Source organism: Pan troglodytes, chromosome 5 (genome assembly GCF_028858775.2).
Source record: "Pan troglodytes isolate AG18354 chromosome 5, NHGRI_mPanTro3-v2.0_pri, whole genome shotgun sequence".
Classification (NCBI taxonomy): Eukaryota; Metazoa; Chordata; class Mammalia; order Primates; family Hominidae; genus Pan; species Pan troglodytes.
This window is the reverse complement of record NC_072403.2, coordinates 87,294,810-87,321,713: the sequence shown is the minus strand read 5'-3', so window position 1 is coordinate 87,321,713 and position 26,904 is coordinate 87,294,810. Positions and strand designations below refer to the sequence as shown.

At 39.0% G+C, this 26,904-nt stretch overlaps 1 protein-coding gene across 5 annotated transcripts in view; it reads left to right on the top strand.

Moving 5' to 3' along the window:
* FILIP1 (filamin A interacting protein 1) overlaps positions 1-26,904 on the top strand; it is a 200,186-nt gene that overhangs the window by 134,927 nt on the left and 38,355 nt on the right. For 4 of the 5 annotated variants that reach the window (XM_001144104.8, XM_016955868.4, XM_009451565.5 and 1 more), the window contains exon 4: positions 3,505-3,683. In XM_001144104.8, the coding sequence (XP_001144104.1) occupies positions 3,505-3,683 (179 nt within the window). Of the gene's footprint in view, positions 1-3,504; positions 3,684-22,754; positions 22,882-26,904 lie in introns of those variants that run through there. The other variant, XM_009451566.5, reaches the window with a different exon arrangement.

The following is a 26,904-nucleotide window of genomic DNA, read 5'->3' as shown; positions in this document are numbered from 1 at the left end:
ATACTGCAGAAGAGTTTGAGCCTTGAGATCACAATGTATCATTGTATGACAGGCAGAGTAAAAAATAAGAAATGAAAGGGCTGGGCTGCACACATCCAGTTCCCTATTCCAAACACAACTTTCAAATAAGTCACCTCTCCTTCCTTTGGGAGGAGTTGGGTAGGGCCTGAAGAAACAGGGAAAATACTGATCTTCAAATAGTTTCCAAAAGATGGAGAGTCCTATTTTATGATAAAGCAGGAAGACTGAAAAATGGGGGAAAGTTGCTTTTTCTACATTTTTGATGATGTTGATGATGTTTCAGCAATGCTTGACACGTTCTCTAAAATATGTTGAAAATCACACTTGTAGAAATTTGGAAAGTTCTTGGGGAGAATATTTTGTAATAGGGAATGGAGCTATTACAATGGGAAAACCTCATGTATAGACTGTCCCTTTAAGACTACAAAAATTGACCAGCCGCGGCGGCTTATGCCTGTAATCCCAGCACTTTGGGAGGCAGAGGTGGGTGGATCACCTGAGGTCAGGAGTTCAAGACCAGCCTGGCCAACATGGTGAAACCCCGTCTCTACTAAAAATACAAAAACTAGCTGGGTGTGGTGGTGGGAGCCTGTAATCCCAGCTACTCAGGAGGCTGAGGCAGGAGAATTGCTTGAACCGAGGAGGCGGAGGTTGCAGTGAGCCAAGATCGTGCCATTGCACTCCAGCCTGTGCAACAAGAGCAAAACTTCATCTCAAAAAAAAAAAAAAAAAAGACTACAAAAAATTATTAGAAGATGTAAAAATACAATTAGCAATTCCTGATGATCTCAGATATTATCAGCCACCCATTAACGTGGGCTTCTCCACCAGTCTCTATCTGGTCACCTATTCCTAAACAAGGGAAGTGGAGATCTGGGAAGAAGATAATGTGAGCAGCTCTCTTTTATTTTGGGCCCCAGGAATGATTCACTCACAATGAACATATCAGGCAATTATAGAGAGAACTTCAAATCCTCCTTATAACTGAAGGGCAAACAGAAACTAAAGGGGAATAGCTCTGATGCTGAGACCCTGTGGAGTTACCCCGTGGGGTTTCAGAAAGTTGGTTGTGAGATTGAGAACTGATTTTAAATATGTCTGTTTCAACTAGAACAGTGGTTCTCAATTGGGGTGGTGGTGGATTTTTCCCTCCAGGGAACATTTGGCAATGTCAGGATGGTTTGATTGTCACACAGGAGGTGGTGCTTACTGGCATCTAGTGGACAGAGGCCAGGGATGCTGCTAAACATCCTCCAGCTCACAGCACCCCGAAATGAAGATGTATCTGGCCTCAGCAGTGCCAAAGTTGTGGAACAATGAATTAGAATTCAAAGGGGGAAAATAGGATACTGAGTAGGATAGGGAAATATCAAGATTGTAAGATTTGGTCCAATTTAACAAACACTTACTGAACATCAACTTTGTACCAGGGCCTGTGCTCAGCACCAGGGACTAAAAAGGTGATCAAGGCATGATCTCTTTAAAATCATATAACCTGGCCAGGCCAGGTGCGGTGGCTCATGCCTGTAATCCCAGCACTTTGGGAGGCCAAGGCGGGTGGATCACCTGAGGTCAGGAGTTTGAGACCAGCCTGGCCAACATGGTGAAAACTCATCTCTACTAAAAATACAAAAATTAGCTGGACGTGATGACTTGTGCCCTGTAATTCCAGCTACTTGGGAGGCTGAGGCAGGAGAATCGCTTGAACCCAGGAGGTGGACGTTGCAGTGAGCTGAGAGGTCGTGGTGGTGCCACTGCACTCCAGCCTGGGCAACAGAGTGAGACTTGGTCTCAAAAAAAAAAAAAAAAAATCTTATAACCTGACCAGAGAAAGAGGCACAAAGACCTGGTAATAATATTTACGGATTTTTTATTCTTTTGTTTTGTTTTGTTTTGGTTTTGGTTTTTGAGATGGAGTCTTGCTTTGTTGCCCAGGCTGGAGTGCAGTGGTGTGATCTCAGTTTACTACAACCTCTGCCTCGCGGGTTCAAGCGATTTTTCTGCCTCGGCCTCCCAAGTAGCTGGGATTACAGGCGTCTGCCAACACGCCTGGCTAATTTTTGTATTTTTAGTAGAGACAGGGTTTCACCATGTTGGTCAGGCTGGTCTCGAACTCCTAACCTCAAGCAATCCACCCGCCTCCGCCTCTCAAAGTGCTGAGATTACGGGCATGAGCCTTTGCGCCCGGCCTCTGCAATAATATTTGGTAAGAACTCCTTTAGAGATATGTACTGTCAACAAGTTCTGAAATCCTCCCTATATTTAGCATCTCTTGAAAAAAAGAGGACTTTGGATCCTACATATACTTTTCCTAGAAATGCATATAGCTGCAAGCTTTAAAAACAGATTGTGATGAAAATTACTTTCCAGGGGAGAAGTCTGGTGCATGTACATACTGAGATCTTAATTTTTCTATTAGGAAGGGTGTTATCCTCTTTCTGAGTATAGAGCTTTGTGCTATCTCATTAAAACCGTGAAAGAGTTGTTTTCCTGAAAGTTTAGGAACCCAAATGACCAATAAACAAACGAAAAAGTGTTTGAACTTTATCAGGTAAGTGAGCATTAAAATCACGTTGAGTGAACATTACACACCCACCAAAATGGTTAAAAGGTTTTTGTTTTTTTTTTTTGAGACGGAGTCTCCCTCTGTTGCCCAGGCTGGAGTGCAGTGGTGAGATCTTGGCTCACTGCAACTTCTGCCTCTAGGGATCAAGCCACTCTCCTGCCTCAGCCTCCCGAGTAGCTGCGATTACAGGCATGTGCCACCACATCCAGCTAATTTTTGTATTTTTAGTAGAGACAGGTTTTCACCATGTTGGTCAGGCTGGTCTTGAACTCCTGACCTCGTGATCTGCCTGCCTCAGCCTCCCCACGTGCTGGGATTACAGGCGTGAGCCACCACGCCCAGCTAAAAGTTTTAAAAATACTAAATGTTGACAAGGATGTAGAACAATCAAAACTCCTAAACACTGGTTGTAGGAGCGTAAATGGGTACAGCTTCTTTGGAAAATTGCTTAGCATATCTAATAAAGCTACATATACACATATCCTATGACCCATATTTCACTCATAGGTATACACCTGACACATATGCCATATGTTCACTAAAGGACATGTATTAGAGTATTCAGAACAGCATTATTTGTAATAGACTCAAGCTGGAAACTACCCAAATGGTCATCAACAGTAGAATGGATAAAATTATGGTATATCCCACCCCCCCAAAAAAGGAAAGAAGTTTAGGAACCATATATATGTTTACAAAAAAGCCAGAAAGCCAGAAGTTACTGCAGCATTATTATGGTTGGTTTACACAGCCAATCAGCATAAAGAAACTGATACAATGGGGGAAATGGTGGTGAATACCAGACTCACTGTTCTCGCTTTCAGGTAATAAGTCACTAGACCCATGTCAACAAATTATTTAGAGTCCTATGCAAATGAAATAAAATATTAAGCTCTTTCCCATGTTTGCTTATTCAGCTGGACAGACTTGAGGAAAAACAGAAAGAAACCTACCGGCGCATGCTAGAGCAGCTGTTGCTGGCCGAGAAGTGTCATAGGCGCACCGTATACGAGTTAGAGAACGAGAAGCATAAACACACTGACTACATGAACAAGAGCGATGACTTCACCAACCTGCTGGAGCAGGAGCGGGAGAGGTAATGTGCACACACACCACCAGTCACATCTGGATGCCCATAGCCCTTTCATGTCTGCCCCTCCCTTCAGGGATCAGTCTTTCAGCCAGGGGCATCGTGGACAGGTGCCCAGGGTCTAATGTCAATTTTTGAATGGGTGGTAACCATAGAGAATGATACAGAATTTTACCTGAGATTATTACATGAATGTTTTGGGGGTTGCATATAGGTAGGGCGTCACATTCCCAACAAGGATGTTAAAGGCCATGAAACTGTAAAGCTGGAAAGAAACTCAAGGACTTTATTTTTTAATTTTTTTATCATGTATTTCTTTTTATTTTTTATTTATTTTTTATTACACTTTAAGTTCTAGGGTACATGTGCACAACGTGCAGGTTTGTTACATATGTATACATGTGCCATGTTGGTGTGCTGCACCCGTTAACTCGTCATTTACATTAGGTATATCTCCTAATGCTATCCCTCCCCACTCCCCTCACCCCACAACAGGCCCCGGAGTGTGATATTCCCCACCCCGTGTAAGTTTAATAATTTGCCTTCCTGAAAAGCAGATTTCCTCTCCAAAGAGAAAAACTAGATTGCTTCAAATAGAAAGCAATTTGTAGAAAGACTTTTCAAATGTAGGTGCTTCATTGATAAGTTTATGATCAATGAAGCACTTACATTTAAATGTAAACTACATTAAATATAAACTTGATCAATGAAGCACCTACATTTGAAAAGTCTTTCTACAAATTGCTTTCCATTTGAAGTAATCTAGTTTTTCTCTTTGGGGTGGAAATCTGCTTTTCAGGAAGGCAAATTATTAAACTTAACAAGTGTAAATGAATCCTATTCATTTTTAATACCAGTGTAGAAAATATTAGTATTTGGCTGTGTATAAATCACTTAATGACTAGAACTACCTGCTGAACTTTCTAAGGGCTGCATAACTTTTAAAACTTGGGGTAAAAAAACAAACCAAACCAACTGAAGACTGACACATTGAGCCTTGATGTTTATTCTTGTAGGTTTTTATTTAGTCTTCTAAGACCAGGGATTGCCACAATTGAAGCAGGGACCCCAACTTTAAAAATTTTATAATACATTCTTCTTTACCATCCGTTTTTTTTCCCAGTATCTTTTAAATTATTATCTGCCTTCTCTTCCCTAGGCTGAATGCTTATGTCTGTGAATTCCACAGACTTTGAAACCAGTGATATTGAATCCCCATGCTTTGAGTTACCAAGCATGTCTGCTTTTGTGTTTAGAGCTTGCAAATTGAGAACCACTAGGGAACAGATTTACCTAGCCCGGCTTTATTATCTATTTAGTTACAAAAAAGAGATCTAGTTTTCCCAGATTAGTGTATATGCGAGAAGAAGCTATCACAATTAGACAGTAAATAAAAGCATAAAATAGAACAGGCTTGGCTTAAACATTTTTTAAAAAATTATTGGTAATGTTTATTTATTATTGGATTTGGTACATCCCTTGCAGAAGGAGAAATGGAAAAGTGAACAATGGCTAAATTGTTGTGTACTATATCCCAGACTTATGGTTTTTTATGTTTGTCTTAAGTTCCTGTTAAGCTAAGGTTAACTAGCTTCATGTTTGAACACATAGACTAACTGATTCGACATCCTGGAGTAACCAGTGAAAATAAATCCCACCTCCTCAATCTCTGAGAACTTTCCAACCTCAAGCTACAGATACTGCAAACAAGGTTCTAAGGAGAGTATAAATTACATACACAGTCATGTGTCACTTAATGAAGGGGATGCATTATGAGAAATCCATCATTAGGTGATTTCATCATTGTGTGAACATCATAGAGTACGCTTACACAAACTTAGATGTATAGCCAACTGCACACCTAGGCTATATGGCACAGCCTGTTACTCTTAGGCTACAAAACTGTACAGCATGTTACTCTACTGAATTCTGCAGGCAACTGTAACACAATCGTAAGTATTTGTGTATCTAAACATATCAAAGGTAAAGTAAAAATATAGTATTATAATCTTATGGGATACAGTGGGGGAAATGGCCGTGAATACCAGACTCACTGTTCTCCCTTTAAGGTAGTAAGTCACTAGACCCATGTCAACAAATTATTTAGAGTCCTATGCAAATGAAATAAAATATTAAGTGTATAATGAATATTAATGGTAATGAATATAAAAGTATTCTGTGGTGGCCGCGTGTGGCTCGCACCTGTAATCCCAGCACTTTGGGAGGCCGAGGCAGACAGATCACCTGGGGTCAGGAGTTCGAGAGCAGCCTGGCCAACATGGTGAAACCTGTCTCTACTAAAAATACAAAAATTAGCCGGGCATGGTGGTGTGCACCTGTAATCCCAGCTACTTAGCCTGACGCAGGAGAATTGCTTGAACCTGGGAGGCAGAGGTTGCAGTGAGCCAAGATCGCGTCATTGCACTCCAGCCTGGGCAACAAGAGCGAAACTCTGTCTCCAAAAAAAAAAAGTACTCTCTGAACCATCATGCTGTCTTGTGCTGCCTCAGGCACACCACCGTCATATATGCAGTCCCTTGTTGACAGAAGTGTCGTTATGTGGCACAAGGCTATCTACAACAATCATCTGGTTAGGTGTCCTGTGTTGGAATGTGGTCAGGTAAAAAAGTTGCAACTTGATATTAACTTTTTAGAATATCGAAAATCAAATAATTCTAAGAGCACCTGTGTGAATTATTTCTCATCACCTTGTAAATTATTTGATTTAGAACCAGATATCTGTCTTTTCTTTAGCTTCCCACCTAAGCTAAATGCCTGAGGTAGTATAACTTCACTTACAGAGTCATTGGTTTAATAAAAGTGTGTAGGCGGAGTGACCATACTTATTCAGGCTGTTTATTTTTCTTTGTTTTTTGTTTTCCTAATTTTTGTGTTCTGTGAGAGTAATTGAAGTAATCAAATAGAGAGCATGATAGTTCACAGAGTACTTTTATGTTCAGGATCCACTAAGCCTATGCAGGATGTGTTTATTTACTACCTTTATGTTGGTCAACTCCAGACTAACAATTTTAATCCCCTCTCTCATAGAAGTTGTTTAATTTTATTAAAACAATTACAACAGCCTCTCCTGAGCAAAGTGCTACATAGAAAGTTTTAAAAGTAAAAAAAAAAAAAAAAAAACTTTAAAAAAAATTACCCTAACATGCTTTTGATACTTTCATCAGCACCACTGGGATATGTCACCAAACTTTCACGTTTTAGATAAGAATTCACTAAGAGACCTTTGACTCTCAATTTTCACACCACTTTATGTTTTAAAATAATTTTTTATGGAATCAGTTATACTTTAGTGCTTAAATCTTTTTTGTTTTTCTGTCAACGTTTTATCTCAGCTCAACACTGTGACTGACCACCAGTGCACATGCCGTGGGCACTCTCTGACAGACACTTTATTCTAAATTAAACATCCCTAGTAGGACCTGATTGATACCTTAAGTTGGCGTCTCTGAATTTCTCTGCGATCTGAGGCGTCCACCGTGACTTGCTTGCCGAGTTCCCGGGGCAGCGAAGTTTTGGGGATTTTTCAAAGGTCAAGCCTGGGATTCCTGCTACCCTTTGGAAACTGCCCTGCTAAATCTGCTTTGGGTTAAATCCTCTTTTTGAAGTAAGCGGTCATAATTAGATCTACTTATGAGAGCTGGCAGGAGGCTGACCCCGAGGCTTTCTTTCCCGCGAGCCAAGTTGCCGGGGAGCTCCTCCCCAGCGGGGACCACGGACCACGGACCTTGGCTGGGTCGCTGCATCCCTGGGGCTCTGCCAGAGAGCCTCTCCAGGAGGCTCCCGCCGAGGCGCAACGCGGCCACAGCACCTGCAGGGGAAGCTGGACTGCTGCTAATAAGGAAACGGCATTTTTGAGAACAAGTGGGAGTCCTCGTGTCCTACAGACTGTTCCAAGTCCTTTACATGCTTTTTGTTTTGCACTCCCTTCCCCTTTTCCCGAAAAGTCCCTGTGAGCAAAAAGCACAGCCAAGAACTTTGCTTCGGAAATGCTTCCCTTTGTTTCTACTATTAACATGAGTAAGGGAAGAAAGTGAAGTTTGAGATAAGCCTGAGTGGTTTTCTCCTTATAATCACTCACTCAGCTTCTCCCGCCGGTGGTGAGACTCTGCAGGCTGTCTCCATTCCAGGCGGCTTATTGATTTGGTGGTGGAGGGGTGAGGTTGGGGGCGGGGCAGAGCAGGGACTCTCCGGGCACCAGAAGCATTTCAGCTCCATTCTCCACATTTGTCCTGCTCTGTAAGGGTTTCTCACCTCTTCCAGAAAAATGGTTAAAGATAACAAAAAGGAACCCAGGCTCACAGGATCAGTAGTAGCTGTTGATAAGCCATCCAGATTCAGATGTTTGATGTTGTTTGAATCTGAGGCTCTGAATATTGTAAAAGATTTTGAGATCAGCCCTTTCAAATCCCTCATTCTACAGGTGGAGACATTGAGGCCTAGAACAATTATGTAACTCAACCAAGATCACACAGTGCAGGCCACTACTCTAGCACTTTTGGACAAGTGAATACTTTGTGCAAATAGTTTATGTTTCATTTTTGTGTGTAGGTTCCTCACCCCTACCCTCTTATATCCAAACTATGACACAAAATTTTGAAAGGCAGAATGACTGTTATCTTGAAGATATAAGCACAGAGATATTAGGACCAGCGGTGTCTCTAGAATGTCAAGGTAGATGCTTTGGCACAGTGGTCTCTCGGAAGGAGCAGCCTGGGACTTGTTTTGAAGTTGAATCTGAATAGCATACACAGTGTTTTACTTAGCTTGCTTTCTATTTGGGGTAGTTATCACAGAAGGTTAATGAGGTTTATGGGGGCGCTTAATAAAGCCCTCCTCCAAATTAACTCCCTCGTTTTCCCACTGACCTAGACCCTGTAAGTGTAAAAACTATATAAATTATTTTTCACTTTCCAGGAATTGCTTAATTCATCTTGTATAAAAATTCCACAAATTAAGTACCTAAAGTGGGCAATGTATTGTTCTGGGCTTCCTTTATTCTAAGTCAACAAACTGTGATCATAATTTGTTACCATCATTGACTGCATATTTGTTTTACAAATAGTTATAGTCCCAAATTAAAAAGAGAAAACACCATTTTAAAATGTTTTGGCTTAATTAGCACTGTTAATAATAAAGACAAAAATATTTTTTATTGTATTAATTCCGGCTGGGTAAAGAAATCCCCCTTGTCTAAATGCTATATTTGGTTTGGTCCATATTTCAAGTCAACTTGACTTTTAAAGGCATAATTCTGAGCACATGAGATCACCTTCAGAGTCTGTGCTTTACTTTCTGCCTGAACTGCGAGACTTGTGATTTTAATCTTAAGCTTCACTAGGGCTGCTCCAAGAATGTCAAAATAGAGAGAACACAGTTACATCAAAAAGTGGTCTGGGACTTAAAGAAATATTTGAGGGAAAAGTGTGTGTGTGTGTGTGTGTGTGTGTGTGTGTGTGTGTATAACTGATGTGGAGGAGTGCTGTCTAGATCTATCACTGTAGATAGAGATTTTAAAACTTTTGGATTTTATAGGCTCAGCTGGGACTACATAAATAATTACATCATCATATAATATTGCAGCAAGCCTTCTAAGGGTAAGTTAAGTTTTTTAAAGTACAAATCAGCTTCTTAAGAGAAATCCCTTAACTTGTGAAGCAGACTGTAAGAGCAGGGGTTTGAATGGAAGGGAAGCTTTCAAGCCCCATTTTGGTATTCTTCCTTTAAGTCAATATGAACAGGGGGTTGGTCATATATCTGGTGGATAATGGGACAGTCTGCACTATTATACTTTCCTATGTGGGGGAATGACTAGTCAGAATCAACTGTTTTTGAAAACTTGCTCTAGTGGACTGGGATCTTTGGAAATATTCTTGATCCACTTTATAGGAAAAGTTTCATATCTGGTTCCCTGGAACATTATTCTTAAGTTTTTTAGGTTTAGTGGCCATATCTCAAAAGCATGTTAGCAAAATGGACTTTTCTCACTGGTAGCTCAGAGAATCTAAATAAAGCACTCTGTAGAAAAAGGTTGCTGATGCTTTGTAAATACTCAAGTCTTAACAAGCAGAGAGTAATCCATATGTGGAACATAACAGCAGAAAACAACTGAGCCTTCTTCTTTGTGATTAGCACTCTGCTAGAAGCTGTTCAAAAGCAAAGTTAACTTTTTTTTTTTTTTTTTTTTTTGAGACGGAGTCTCGCTCTGTCGCCCAGGCTGGAGTGCAGTGGCGCGATCTGGGCTCACTGCAAGCTCCGCCTCCTGGGTTCACGCCATTCTCCTGCCTCAGCCTCCCGAGTAGCTGGGACTACAGGCGCCCGCTACCACGCCCGGCTAATTTTTTGTATTTTTAGTAGAGACGGGGTTTCACCGTGTTAGCCAGGATGGTCTCGATCTCCTGACCTCGTGATCCGCCCGCCTCGGCCTCCCAAAGTGCTGGGATTACAGGCGTGAGCCACCGCGCCCGGCCGCAAAGTTAACTTTTATTGACCTCTGATAAGCTAGACACATGTACCATCTTGTTTAATCCTTACAAAACTATAAGATATGTAATTATTAGCCCTTTTAGCAGATGATGAAGCAGAGAAGTTAAATTCCTTCCCCCAAGGACACTTGCCAATAATTAATTGGCAGAATCAGGGTTTGAACTGAGTTTTTTTCAGTAAGAAAAAAATAACTTTTCGCACTCCTAACTTCTTACCTTCTGATAAAAGTGAACACCTTATTTCTTCAATGCACAGAGGGAGAAAGGTGACTTGGAAAGTTGACCAGTGGCTTGAACTGCACACCTATTCTGTTGCCTGTTTAAGGTTCAAATTCACAGACCTTCACTTGGTCATAAGACATACTGCCTAATATCAGTATCCCACTGATGAAGGAAATTGCTGGGAATAGATAGTTTTCAAGAAAGAAGAGGAATTAGAATTCAGAGGCCCAGTGACCCAGCTGGAGTATGTTCTATAGTTTCTGAGATAATGCAGAATCAAACTCCACCTTCCATTTCCTCTTACCCTTAAAATATGCAAATCCCACTTTCCACTGGAAAAGTGTAATTAAAGTAAAGGAGGCTGAGGTGATGAGGTGTTACCCCTAGCTGGGGTGTCTGTTTTGGGTGATAAGGTGGGTGGGAGATGGTATAAAGAAAGTGAGGATACATCTTACTTGAAGGGACCAAGCAAAGTAACTTAAAAAGGTAGCTTCCTGGGGTTGGGAAGTTTGGGGTTAGAAGAGTCACTTCTTTTAAAAGACATAGGATAGTAACATACCTACTATCAGTGCTGTGGAACTAGGAGCATGTTGCTTATCTACCAGGCACCCCTCTGGATTAAATATGAAGGAGACCATTAAAAATGCCCTTGAGGTTCATTTCACCAGATTCCACCTATACAAAAATGCTGGGTCTTGGATGGATGTGAGCTTTTTCCCAAGCTTCATAGCACTCTCATTCTCAAAGTTAATGAGCTAACAGCCTCTGATTAAAGACTCTTTAAAGTCTTAGTATTATAATGTTAACAAGGATGCCTAGGAAAATGGGTTATCTGACTCACAGAAATTTCTAATTAATCAAGGGTTATGCCATGAATTAATTTACTTTTACTGCTATAGAAGATATTTCTCAAACACATTTTCCTTTCTTTTAAAAAATTTAAAATACACCACAAAATCCGGTTAAGTCATATTTGATGATTCAGGATCTTGTAGTGCTACTACCTGGATGACTCTGTACCTTATAAACTCAGAGCCTATTAGATTATATTTAAATCTAAATGTCAGTTCAGATCACGTTTTACTACAGATAAAAATGGTAAGGATGTTTTCTAGATTTTAGGGCTTAACTTGGCTTAACTGAGAATTTTAGTTAATTAGATTCCATATATTTTGGCTTTTATAACCACCACCACCACCACAGCAATAGAACTTGGACCAGAAAGAACCCTAATGACATTGTGAAGTGGCATTGCTGTCTGGGATAAATACCCGGGGTTCCTCATCTTGTGCCAAGAGGTTTAAGGACATGGACACATGTGGGTGGGTTAAGGAGTAGAAAGTTCAATAGGCAGAAGAAAGGAGAGAGGAGAGCAGCTGTCTCTCTCTTTGTGGGAGAGAGGTGTCCAAAAAGGAAAAGACGGCTGACCACAGCAGATTTTATAGGCAGGATTGAGGAGGCAGTGTCTGATTTACATAGGGCTCACAGATTGGTTTGACCAGGTGTGACGTTTACATAGCGCACGGAAAAGGCTGGTCGCCCCACCTAATCTTATTATGCAAATGGTTTTCCACTTGGCCGGCACCAGCTTGTCTGCTCCTTACTGTACGTGAGGCTGGCAAAAAGAAGATGGCCCTGCCATTTTGAACAGGCCTAGTCCCAGGTAGTATATTCCTACGGGCACATCTGCTGGCATTCACCTGTGCGAGCTTCCCGCTTGCTTGTTTATGTCTGCAGCTCAATTTTACGGGCTGCTCTTTGTTAGAAAAAAAAAAAAGATTTGGGGGCTGTTTTTCATTAAAAGGAAAACCTTACCAATGGCTTCCATACTCTCACTATCTGCCTAAGTAATTTCTTTTTAACTCCTATATCAATTGTACAAAAGGATGAGATAATAATCAAAGAAAACTGATGATAACAAAAAAAAAATGTCAAAAGGGAGGGCTTGAGCAAAAATGGGCAAGAAGTACACTTTACTGTAAATGATTTCAACAAGCTATGTAGGAATGCCTTAGTCCTGGTGTTTGATATCTCTTATTTTAGAAAAGTCCTAAGAAAAGCAACAGTGGAGGACAGTATTTGACATTTAAATATGAGAAATAGTGAGAACCCAGTAAGGGTAGATGTTCATGTTGGCACAGTTTCTCTAGATCTGAACCAGTCATTGAGAGAGTTTATCTTTTTAAAAACATTTTTAAAATTTTTCATGTTTTAGAGTTGGCATCTTGCTCTGTTGCTCAGGCTGCAGTGCAGTGGTGTGATCAAAGCTCACTGCAACCTCCAGAGAGCTGATCTATTTCAAAAAGTTTTCAAGATATTACCAGATAGTCCCTGAAACTCTTCAGTTCCTGATTTGCTGAAAAGGCCTCATACTGAGAGAAATGGAGGCAGCTCCTTTCACATTGCTGTCATTCTTTTTGTCATGTGGCCCTGTAAATGCTGGTCACAACCAGTTAGAGAAGTTGACAACTGTCCTGGACAAAGGTCACAGAGGTCTCCAGTGCAAGTGCCTCCAGAGCCAGCTGACCCAGCTCTTCAGCATACATGGCATGAGTGGTTGAAACTGCTAGACTGAAGAGGCCATTCTCTGACCACCAGGGAAAGGTAAAGTTTAGCTCAGGCTAATTGACCCCATTTTAGTTGGTAGGCCCAGTGTTGTCCATTCTTATGTTTCAGAAAATGATAGAACTCTGATTTTAGTAAGATATTCCAGTTTTTCAATGTTGACTCAAATTGATAAAATAATGTGTGGTGAACAAAGCCATCTCCTGGCCACTTTGTCTTTAAAGTGGCTAGTTTGCAACCTTTGATGGCCTAGACATTAGAGAGACTGAGGTGGATGAGGTGGCCTGGCATGTGCTGTTTGATGGTGGTCAGCTAATCCATTGAGACCCTCATGAGACATACAAAACAGAAAGAAGAAAGGACAACAGTAGCCTAGAAAACCACCAAAAACCAAACAACAAACAAACAAAAAAACCACACCAGAACATAGAAATTCTTGGAGTAAAGAAAACCACATCATAGCTGGGGTTACAATGGATGCCTACTTCTGAAGGGATGACAAGCACTGGGCCATAAGCATTGCTGTTGGGTTACTGGAACTGCAGGTGTATGTTAAACAATGATGAACAATATTCCAGTTCTCTTTGGGCCTATCTGGCTGTGGAGACAGCTTTCTGTATTTATTCACTTTTTGGCATATTCTTTCTAAGAACTCCCATCATCTTAAATAATCTGGGTGGCTCTGTTCTTAGAACCTCAGAGACCAAGGGTTACGATAATAAAATTGTTATAGCTTTCACATTATCATTTGCTTGTGCTCAATTATAAAAAATGTATTATAGTGCAATAGTAATTGGATCTTTTAACCTAGTATTTTCTATTTCCTTGTGGCCTGTCCCCATTTGAGTAGTCATCCAGGAGCAACCACTGCCTCAAGAGAAATTTGTCACAACTAAACGGGAGAACAGAAATCAATATCTGGTGTGTAGGATCAGAAGCAAGGATCCAGGTATAGCATTAGAAAGAATATGTAATCAAGTGGATCCAATTTTTGTATATCACCCCTCTTCTTTCCCATTTAGATAAGATGTTTCTCTGAGAGGATAGAAACAAGGAAGCAAGAGAAGTTTATGCTGTAGGAGGGGGTAGTCCAAAATAAGAGGCTCTGTTCAGAGCTTTTTTCTGGGGAGTGGGTGGGGGACAAAGATGGAGAGTAATATAAAACCCAAAGAGAGTTGGTGTGGAGAATTCTAGACTGAAGGGATTACCAGGTGGAGTCCAAGAGTATCTTAGTTTGCTTGGTCTGCCATAACAAAACACTATAGACTCTTTTGCTTAAACAATGGAAATGTATTTTCTCACAGTTCCAGAGGCTGAAAGTCCAGGATGCCAGAATTGTTGGGTTCTGGTGAGACCTATTCTGTTGCCTTGTAGATGGCTGGCTTCTCCCTGTGTGCTCACGTGGGCTTTTTCCAGTTCATGTGTATGTAGAGATAGCTCACTCTCTTCCAACTCTTATAAGGCTACCAATCCTATCAGATTAGAACTCCAACCTTATGACCTCATTTGACCTGAATTACCTCCTTAAAGTCCTGTCTCTAAATAAGGTCACATTGGGGATTGGGGCTTCAGCATATGAATTTTGGGGGGCACAATTTAGTCTTTGTCAAAGAGAAAGGCAAAACTTGTGGTTCTCCCTCCAAGAATTCAGGAGAAAAAGAGTAAAAATGGTGACCAGTATGTTTAGTCAGAGAAAGCTTGATACAGCCTCAGTTTCCTGCCACTCTAAAAGAATATCTAGATTTTTTCCCTGTGCCTTTGAAAGGCCATGGAAATAGCTGAGGCAGGGCTGGTCAAGAGCATGAAACTGTGACTGACTTGGATCAGGAACTTGGACAGATTGGCAACTGAGATCAGAGACCACAGTGTGCATCTCAGAGGATGCCTGTGTGGAAGAATGATGAGCAGATGACCTCTCATCCACCTTCCTAATGGTCCCAGAGGTTAGTCACAACTCCAGAAATGAGGACTTGAAGCCCTAGAATGAACTCAGGAGATCCTGACTTGACTGAAGTCTGAATTTACTAAAGGAAACTAGGCTTGGGTGAGCATACCCGTAATTAACTAAGATGAAGTTTCTGTTACCTGTGGAATGGGACCCCAAATAGAAATTATAAAAGATACAGAAAAATGAAGATCATTGTATTTCTTGCACATGTGAGTGTGAGGCCTGCAATTAGTACCACTTCATGGATAAAATAATCTGTATGTGTGCTGAGGAGAAATAATGCAGTATTGAGGCATTTCAGATTACATATGATGTGCTTCCAAATATCTTGGGACCTTCAGAGGATCATCTGATCTAAGTTTTACCTCTTCAACTGCAGTCAATTTCTTCTTTAGGTTACTCTAGTTACATGGTGTGAGACCCTCATAAAATCTGTAACCTAGAGACAGTTATTTTCTTAGTCTCCTGCATTTCATTTAGAGACAGATAACTCTGAGTTCAGTTACTAAGTCTATCACTTGTGGTCTGTGACTTTGGATAGGTTATTTAACCTCTCTGATTTTTGGTTTCCTCTTAAATAGAATGGGGATAACCAAGTACCTATCTCATAGCATTTTATGTTCATGAGATAATGAATATATAGCCCCATTCACAAGGCACAGCATGTAATACCTAAAGGGATCATTTCTTTTACTCATCTGTGTATTAAACTCTTGGAGGAAAACAATACAAGTTTCACTAAATCATGATTTACGGTTTATCAAACTAAGACATTTTGAGAACAATGCAACGTGTAGGAAAAGTAAACTCTTCTATTGTTTGAGGGTAGCTGTTATTGTATTTAATTATATGTAGATGCAGGAAAACTGAAAACCTGCTGCAAACAATTAGAGACTTCAATAAAGTAAAGTAGCAAAGTACAAAATTACATGAAATCAATAAGCAAAAATCAGTAGTTTTTATATTTCCAAATGACAAAATAATATAAACTATATTACATACAAACTATATTAAATATAAAATATCTAGGCATAAATTTAAGAATGTGAAAGATCTACGTAAAGAAGTATCTTAAATGCTACCTAGAGACATGAAAAAGACTGAGACCAATGGAAAGGATCATATTCTAAGACTGGAGGACTCAACATCATAAAGATGTCAAAAGCCTGGCACAGTGGCTCACTCCTGTAATTCCAGCACTTTGGGAGTCTGAGGCAGGCAGATCACTTGATCCCAGGAGTTCAAGACCAGCCTTGGCAACATAGTGAAACCTCATCTTAAAAAAAAAAAAAATTAGCCAGTTGTTATAGCACATACCTGTAGTCCCAGCTACTTGGGAGGCTGAAGTAGGAGGATCACTTGAGCCTGGGAGGCAGAGGTTGCAGTGAACTGAGATTGCACCACTGCACTCCAGCCTGGGTAACAGAGTGAGACCCTGTCTCAAAAAATCCAAAAAAAAAAAACAAAACAAAAACCCTCAAGTCTCCCAATATTAATTCACAAATTTAATGTAATCCTAATATCAACTTTTTAATGTAGTTCTAAAAATACCTTTTTTTAAGTATGGGAACTAAATTAAGGGATTCTAAAGTTCATATGAAAAATACACAAGTGGACGGGCAGGCACGGTGGCTCATGCCTGTAATCCCAGCACTTTGGGAAGCCGGGGTGGATGGATCACTTGAGGTCAGGAGTTCGAGATCAGCCTCGCCAATATGGCAAAACACCGTCTTTACAAAAAAAAAAAAAAATTCCTGAGCATTGTGGTGTGCGCCTATAATCCCAGCTACTAGGGAGGCTGAGATAGGAGAATTGCTTGAACCCGGGAGGCAGAGGTTGCAGTGAGCCTAGATCATGCCACTGCATTGCAGCCTGGGTGACAAAGTGAGACTCCACCTCAAAAAAAACAAAAACGAAAACCCATAAGCAAAAATAGTCAAATTTTGAAACCAAAAACAAGTAGAAACAAAAAGTTTTCTAGCAGAAACAAAAACTCTTTTTAAAGCTACAGTTCATAAAATAACATGGTATTGGTACATGAGCAGACAGACCAATAGAGCTGATGGAATTTCTGGAGATAGATTATATAGGTATAACAACATAATACATTTTAAAGATGGCATTCCAAATCAGTTGGCAAAAGTTGGGTCCCTTAGTAATGACCATTATCATAGTCATCTTTTTGTATGGCTCCTATACTTTATTTGTAAACATTGGGAACAACTGATTGTATTTTAGTGAGAGTATTTCCCTCTGGCCTGATCTAGTGTCTACCATTTCAGGAGAACCATCCATATAACAGTTGTGGTTTGCGTCAGAAGAAAATTTAGCATTTACATTTTAAGTTTCCAAAGGACAGATAAATTCTATGTAATAAAAAATTATATTTGAGGAATAAAATAAAACTATGAAATACATAGCTGGAAAAACATGACTTACTTTCTATTCTAAAAAGCAATATTATGATTTTTAGCCATATAAAATTTTATAAGAAGTAAAATATGTGGTAACTAGAAGCATCCTTTGGGAGAGGAAGTGCTGGAGTTATTTTGCTGGGGTCATAAGTTTATTGCTGTATTTCTATAAATTTGTATATTTAAAAAATACATTAAAAAGAAGTGACAGGACACACTTTATATTATATATATATATATTTATTTATTTTAGACAGAGTCTTGCTCTGCTGCCCAGGCTGGAGTGCAGTGGTGTGATCTTGGCTCCCTGCAACCTCTGCCTCCCAGGTTCAAGCGATTCTCCTGCCTCAGTCTCCTGAGTACCTGGAACTACAGGTGCCCACCACCGTGCCTGGCTAAATGGTGTATTTTTAGTAGAGACTGGGTTTCGCCCTGTTGGCCAGGCTGGTCTCAAACTCCTGACCTCAAGTGATCCCCCTGCCTTGGCCTCCCAAAGTGCTGGGATTACAGGTGTGAGCCACTGCGCCTGGCCTCCCCACACTTTATATCTTGAAAGGATTAAACACAGCTTAAACTTACTTATTCGAATAATCTGTAGAATATTAATTTTCTTTTCCCAACAGCTGCATAAAACAAATTGCTTTAAATGAGAAAAAAAAGTGAATGTGAAGACCTGTGCCTAATAGTCTACCAAACTGAAGGATTTAAAAGCATGTATTTTTTTACAGAAGTTGTTGTGTTATTTAGCAGAGTCCAGATACAAATTCACTTATTTTGAAAGTCTAGCACAGATTTACCCTATAATTTCTAAAGTAGATTGTGATTCAGTTTATGTATATAGATGAAAATTCATGCCTATTTTTCAGAGAGATAAATAAGCATTAATTAATCAAGAGAGTCCTCAGGAACCAGAGTAGATGAGACATTTTAAGAAACACACAATAAAAATCATCAGGAAATAATAAACAGTCCAGTTAGACTGGGACTTCAACAGACAAATTTTCCATCAATAGTTACAGCCTCAGAGTCTACCCAAGTGACAAACATTTAGACAGTGAACAACTAGTGCTTTCTAGTAACAGATTTTGGAAATGCTTTCTGACCTATCAATACACTGAAACTATCACTTGTAATCCAGGCAACTGTAATGATCAACTGTAGATCAATTCTAACTTTAACAGATGTTCTTTATGTCAGAAATGCAAAATCGAAGTCTCCTATGGATTTTTTTTCATGAACTGAAGCATCAGTGAGATGTATAAATTCCAGAGAAAATAAATTAATCCAGGTTATAGAAGCCACTGTATTAAAAGTGAACATTTCCAACAACTGAGGGGAGTTTTTGTTCCCCGCATTCCAAACTAGTTGGATTGAGTTTTTAATTGATCTAATCGTTTATTTCAGCCTCATGGGCAAAATTGGGTATGGAAAAAGTGATAAGTGAGATTATTCTTCTGGAATAAAAAACTCTGGGAATTCTGCTCTAAATTGGCAGACATTTGTCATCACAATAAATAACAAGTAAATATTGTTTTTGCATAAACTTATACACCAAGAAAAAGCTAAGAAAGGAAAGTGCTGGAAAAATGTGTTGTCTCGTATCACTACAGTGAATAACTACATTGTTTTTGTATTTTTACTTTTTTTCTAGAGTGGAAGAAGGTAGTCGGATTAGCATTACAAATCTTGGACTCCAGAGAGGAGGCTGAAACTTGGAAAGGTGGTGTTTTCAATGTTTGGAGGTTGCTCCTCTCTGGCTCTTTGACTGTGTGTGCACTCTTTTTCCAAGAATGCTTGTGTTTGGAAAGTGCTTCATGGTGGTGAAAAGTTTGAGCAGAAAAGATTAATCAAAGTTTGGGTCTTTCATGTTCAATGCATAACATATTCAGCTCTTGGATGTGAACTCTTAGCCAAGAAACTATTCAAATATCATTCAGGCGCTGAATGTGAGCTTTAACTGCAAACAAGAGGTCAACTTTACTTAGTCTTAACTCATTCCTCTTAAGTTCAGAAATGCTGTGACTTAAGGATTTTAAAAAATATTTTCTGCATAGCTCCTAATATCATATAAGAGGTCACTGAGAGTTCCTTTTATTTATTTTATTCTTAAATGCTTAAGGAAGCACATTCATTTGACCTGAAGTATGAAGGAAACAGGAAATGGTGGACTATGACTGCACCACATCCAGCGTGCTCTTAGAGGGGAGGAATGCTCTAGACTACCTAGTCTTTGTCATTTAGTACAATGTGACTAAATAACACACAACAACTTCTGTAAAAAACCTGTATTCAAATCAGGAAAGTGCTCTTATCTACACTACCATTCCTGCCTCCAGTACTTTCTGATTTACTCAGCTTTCCAGTGCTCTCAGGTTTTTCTCACTTCTCCCGGAATCTGTAACATACTGTAAGTTTTGGATTATGTTATTCCCAAGGAATAAGGCATAGTTGTGGGAAGAACTATTATCCAGACCTGATACACCATTCCCAAGCTTCCAAGGTGGAATCCTGGAAGAATGCACCTCTGCCCCAACTAAGGAAGGCAAGTGCAGTGCTTCTAGTGTATCCTATGATGTTCTTCTTCCTGCCCTGCCATGCATCCACTTCTTGAATTTCTGGAGCACACCCTGCTCTGCTACAAAAAAAAAAAAAAAGTTTCGTGAGATGAAAGCATATTGCATTGGCAAGCCCAGTGATTGCCCACATACATTGAGAAACTTCCAACTTGCCATATGCTAAACTAGATCTTTTTCATAATTCAGGAATCATGTCCTCTTTACATCTCTTTTCCTTATCAATTTGAAAAAGAAGCAACTGAAGGAAGACTTGTTTTAAAGAGTCACTTGGTCAGGTCATGATGCTTCATGGCAACCAGATGCTTAAAGGATAATAGGAGCCTGGATACTCTGTCTCTAGGATCCAGTGCTTTAAAAAGTTATAATTGTTTTTAGAAGATTCCCACTCATAGTGGACTTAGGACTCGACCTAGGGACCTATAATCACAATAATACTTTCCACATGCACTATATTACATTGGGGTATACATTTCAGTTAATATGTGCTGAGGAGTTGAAGAAAGGTTGTATATGATTCATAGAAAAAAAAAATTAGGCACCAGTGTCTAAGACAATGCCTGGTCCTTGGTGGGCAACCAATTAAGTATTTGTTGAATGAGTGAATACAAGATACTTCCTGAAAACAGAAAGACACAGAAAGAACCCTGCCCTTCAGAAGCTAATAGTGGGACGTTTCTTGTTACTGTGACTCTAAGAAGGGTTATAGCACCATTTAAACATCTCTGGCTTCCAAGAGGCTTCTAATAAACAGTGTTATTTAGCCAAGGGGGTGTTAATTAATTATAATAAATATAGCCTTTTTGAGTGAGTCTCAATAGTGGAGTTTTAAATTAACTTTGAATGTAGTCGTTTAGTGGTATTAAACAGGGAGGGAAAAGAAACCTGTCTGTGATTGACATTTGTGGTATTTTTTAAAAAGGTTTTTTAAAGGTAATAAAACATTTCCCCTTGCTATTATCATTTGTCTCTAAATATTGATTTAATATGGCTTGAACATAAGCAATGCCTCCCCAGGACTATAATTCAAGTTTGAATCACTAGAAGCAAACTGAGTACAAGATGCCGCTTGACTGTATAATCGGTCCTGACCCCTTGATTCCCTTTTTTTTTTCACATGGGTTTATATTGCCTGTCAAAATTAGACCACAAGTTTATATTTTCACAAACTGCCTACCATCATCAAAATTAAACTGTGCAGAAACATATTATATATTGTGGGCCCACTATGCATCAGATTCTGTGGCCCTGACTTACATTATTTTATTTAATTCTCATAACAGCCCTGTAAGTTAAAACCCATATCCCTATTATACAGCTGAGTTAACTGAAGCCACAGAGTTACAAAATATACCCTTTAGTTACCTTCCAAGTAGGTGCCAAGCCCAGATTAAGTCTATCAATCAATTGCCAAGACGCCTCTTCCCCCAGCACTAGTGCAGCCTTGCCAGGCAGTGGCAATAGTTTCTTGTTTTCTTCTTCAATGTCAGTTTCCCCATCCATATTAAAAAATAGCTAAAAAACAAAACAACAACAAAAAACAAAACAATAACTAATTGGTTAGTATCTGTAATTTTACCTTAACAATGAACATTGCTTTATGTAACTTTTACAGAAAGCTACATTATTTGATTATAACTCTGTAATGAAAACACACTTATTTAGTACTACAACCTTGAAACATGAAGTAATTATTATATTCAGTTCAGGCTATTGAGAAGTTAGACATATTCTTAAAGCAAAGGGCATGACTGAACATTAGGGATGTAAGAAAGCAATGGTCTTGACCTTATTTTTTTTCATATTCTTTTCTATGCCATAACATAATGGCTTATACTTATGTAGTATAAAAGATATCTGAAGACTTAAAAATGCTCTGCAAACATTTAATTCTGTTAACCTTAAAGTTAATTTGACTAATTTATCTGGTATCGTGCTTTTATTCTGTAATTGAAATGAAATTTCATAACATAAATGACATACATTTCTATGCATATGGCTTAGAAAAAATTATACTGGAATGTTTAATTTACCTAATGGCTTTTTGACTAGATTTATCACTCATAAACTCTCTCAGGGAGAAGGAAAAAAGGAATGAAGGGAAGGAGGGAGGGAGGAAGGAAGGGAGGAAGAAACCATGGGAAAAAAAGAAAAGAAAAAACAGAGAAGAGGGACAACTAATTTGAAGATGACAGAAGCTTCTGAAAACATTTTGTATAAATGATGAAACAGACACTTCTTTAACTTTAGCTGAATGTATTCACCTACTTTTGTTTTTGCAGACAGCAGTTTTTGCCATTTAAAAACACTTAGGGAAAAAAATTCAAGTAAAAATATTTTGTAAAGGTGAAATGATTTTTAAAATGAAAGGCACTTGGCATTCTGTAGCCATACTGCAGTGTTTTCATTTAGATACCATGTACCTTAACTGGCATTTTAGTTGAAACATGAATTTTCTCCTGTTGGCTGAATCATAGATTAGGTTCTAGTGGGATCCCTATTTAAATTCCAGTATGTGCTGAATAGAACTGTATAGAGTTTAGCTAGTTTGAAAAATCGGGAGTGAGGCCCATTTGACATTTTATGCATATCTTTTCTTTATTTCATTCTTCCTCCCCAAATGTATCCCTCTCCCAATGCATCTCCCTTAGTGTGGGGCGTAATTCCCGTTCACTTGCTTTGCTTCTTAAGAGCTGCCTTCCCTTCCAGTCTTGGGCAGCTCCACCCCTTCTCACAGACCAAAGTAAATCTGCACAATAATGAGCCATATAAGGGAGGAATGACATCATCAGTTAGTGTTCCCAAGCTGTTTTGCACAACATTCACCTTTCATTGTTCTGATGACAGGGCTGGAATGTGACGGTTAATTCCCTGTGGAGTAGGGGGCTGAGCAAGGCCTGCTGCTGTTGAACAAACTTCAGTACCCCCTTATAAAAAAACAAAAACAAAAACAAAGCTACTATGCTTCCTAGTATTAAGGTAAGGAAGTCAAGATCTGTTTTGATTTAAGCAATGTTAGTTACTCTTGTCCATGCGCATTTCATTTGTTAATAGGCTTACTTGGCAGTAAACTCATTTCTAAGTGTTACTGCAAAGAGCATCTTGGAAGCTGGGTTTGGACATTTGTAGAGCCCTGACTAATCTGACAAGGGCTGTAAGAACTCGACAACCTTTCAGTTTGCAGCTACAGGTTTTACTGAGTGTGGATGGTGACAAGCCTTGAAAATTACCAGCTCATTGTGACTTTCCTTGATGCCTCAGAATCCTTGATTGAAACTGGCCAAGATGCACCTTGGTATGGTATGAAGAGTGCTCCTGGTTTTCTATGGTGGGGGAAGTAATTTCATCCTACAGAAACCTTGGGGAGTTTGTACCAGAACTGAAAAATCTCTTGTCTTACTACCAGCAGTCCTACTAATGTGTTCTGAAGGCTTTTAACAGGCAGCCTTTCTATATACTGTAAATGTATCTTCTAGTGTATGATTTCTTGATGAGGAAGCAACTAATTTCAAGTAAAATATTCTTCCCAAAGGTTTGTTGTTATTGTTGTTGTTGTCATGTGGATTTTCTGCAGCTCTCTCTTTGCATGTGTGGAAAAGGCTTGTAAAAGTTGGCAATGAATTAGAATGCATAGCGATCCAAAGAAAGCCGTGTTTGTTCTGAAACACTCAGTGTGGCTGTGATAACAAGAATAATAAAGTAAATAGGAGGTTTGATTTCAAAGTGGGAATGAGAGTAAAGTTTGGATTATGTTAAACAATTATGCAAAAACTTGAACTTAAGTAATTTTTCAAAATGCCAAAAAACATTGTCTAAATTCAGCAGAGTGTATAAAAATAAATAGCTTGATTTAGTGCTCAGTAGGGCTGAAAGATCTGTGAGTCTTTCACAAAAGAACTTCATTTGGCCAAAACCAAATTTTTATAGTGTGATTTTAGATTCACATGACCCGTTTTATAGAAATTTGAAATGGGGGCAGATGGTATGGTTTTCATTTGTGTAGATTTAATTTGTGTAACATTGGTTGTTAATACTGTTTTGTCTCTGTGTTTAAAGTGATGAATATCTTGAGTTCAACTATGATGAAAATCTTGGGTTCACTACATTGATCTTCCTGGATTCTTAATTCCATGTGACTGGATGAACTTCTGTTTACTTGTAAAATTAAGTATCCTTTCCACCACAGAAGGATGCTCACATTTGTTTTTTTTCTAGATTAACAATAGTCAAGATCAATACAAAATTAAGTCTGAGGTTTTGGAGTTTTGTTTATTGTTTCAACATTTAGTTTTTTGAATTAGTTTTAAAGGTTTTCCAAAACTGGGTGAGATAATTATTAAATAAATGTTAACATAATAATTCAAAAAAAATTTAGCAAAATTTTACATAAGCTTATATTTAAAACTTTTTAAAAGACCTTTAAATGTCATGGCAATAAATCCAACTGCCATTGTAAAAAGGGAGAGGTTTACTTTTCTGAGTAAGTAAAGTGATGTATATACTTAAATTAATTTGCTACCTAAGTTATGTCTAAGTTATTTTAAACAAATTTTATTTGTGAAAATGGATTTACCCAAGAGACAAATTAGATTAGTAGTATCTTAATTAAGAGCTTTACAGTAAAATACTTTTATGTTGTGAGCTCCCATACTGTATAAGCTTAAAACCATGACTTTGCCCAGCACTGTATAAAAGTGTTTGTGGAGTAAAATGAGGTGTATGGTACCTTTATGGATTGTCTCCAACTTCTTTGACTAGTCTCAGAAAACCTCATTCATGCTGCCAGCTCCTCCTGTTATGTTCTGTGTGACCACAAGTGCCTCCCACGGGGGAAAGGCTCCTCACACTGTGGGAGGTGTATGTGGAAGGAGACCCTCACACATGGGAGACCCTCATACTGTGAATTCAGGGACTGAAAAACCTACCTGCTTCTAATATCCTCCCTGCTTCCCCCAGGGAATCCTTCCATTTAACTTATTTTCTAAGGGAGAGAATTTCCTGTGGCAATATGCATTTCCTAAATATAGCATCCCATAATTAGGTGTGATGAACTGGGCAACACATTCCTTAAGAATGGGATACGGAAGGCCTCTTTGAGTTGGGGAGAGAAGGTGAAGGGGCCACCTGGAAGGGAGAGCCCAAGGTCACACATTTAAGTGACAAACTTGTATGGTTCATGGCTTTTCCTGTTCCTAGTGAAAATTATTAGGTAAATTCATTCACCTGGCTGATTATACACATTATCAAAAAGAAAGAATAGTACCTGCTTTTTCTTGTTTTAAAAGTATTTCATCTGACCAATCGGAGCGGGTGTTTGAAAAGTACTTTGAAACATAGAAAATAGGAAAACACAATAAAAGGCATATTGCTGTCCTCTTTGGGGAGAGGACATAAGAACAGAAACCTTAAGGTTGAGAAAGAAGAGCCCATGAGACTACTGTGAACTGCTGTCTTGGTTCATTCAGGCTGCTATAACAAAGTACCGTAGGCTGGGTGGCTGATAAACAACAAAATCTTTTTTTCTCACAGTTCTGGAGGCTGAGAGTTCGAGATCAGGGTGCCAGCACAGTCAAGTTCTGGTGTGGGTCCTCTTCCTGGTTGCAGACTTCTGTCTTTTCCTTATATCCTCATGTGTGAGAGCCCTCTGGGATCCCTTTTCTAAAGGTAGTAATCCCATTCATGAGGGCTCCACCCTTCTGACCTAATCACCAATCAAAGGCCACAACTCCTAATACCAGCGCATTGGGGGTTAGGGTTTTAATATACAAATTTTGGAATGTGAGAGGATATAAACCTTCAATTCACTGCAGTCGTGCAGGTTGTAGCTTACAAGGGTGCCTGACCAGTGAAGGAATGGGAGCTGAAATAGAGTCGCAGCATGACACTGATTCCATAGAAAGGAAGGAGATCTTTCCAGTTCTGACAAATGTGCCACATGGGTTATACACCTGACAACAGGAGAAGGGTATTGGGAAGGCCGACAACTGCAAAAGCCCTGAACAACTACTTCCTCCATCCATGTCCCCATCCTTGGGTGTCCCCGAGTAGCCTATATTTAAAGGATAAATGGCATTTAACATAGCATTGCAATATATATATTTTTATTCCTATCCCCTAATACACTGACAACGGGGAGGAGACATTCTGCCCATCTTTGTTGAATTATTGAGTTAATTAATGAATCATGGTTATATTCTATATGAGTCAGGGAGCTTCATACTAGAGTGTGTAATCAGAGAGTTCCCTGTCAGTGAATCTCAAATATGGGCCTCCTGGATGGTCAGCAAATTATCAGAAAATACCAGCCATTTCTTTGGCTCATATGAGCAAACAACTAACAATTCCCTAGACTTTAATTTTTATTGTGACTAAGTGGTATTTACTAGTTACGTATTGAGCAATTTATTTTACAACATATATAGCATTTATAAATTTAAATTAGCATGTTACCAGATTTTCTTGAAGACTAAATCAGTATTTTACAATATAGTCTAGCTGCCACCTAGTTTGCAAATACCTACAAGTTTCTGCTTACCTGGTAGTAAGAAATGTAATCATCTCCAAGACGTATAATTTGTTATTAGTCATGAACTTTTCATGGTTTTCAGTTCTTGCCATCTATGGGTTTAAAAGGTAAATTACTATGGATTAAACTTCACAATCAGTTTAGTTTGTTGTGGGTTGTTGGGCTAACCCACAGAGAGTCCATAATGCAGGTCCTTAGTTTATAATTTTCAACAACTAGTTCCAAGGCCCATCATCAATATTCCTATTCTAGAGCAGAATTATACATAACCCCCTTAAAATCTGATGAAAAATAAAACTTCATTTATGATAATTTGCCTGAGCTTTGTATGTTTGCCATTTAAATTACTTGAATTATACTAGCAAAGTAAATGTAATTAAATTACTGGATTTTTAAAAAATTTATAGGATGTATAATAGTTTTATAGCTTAAAATCATAAATATAACTACAGGATCTTCTCTTATGAAGAAAAAGC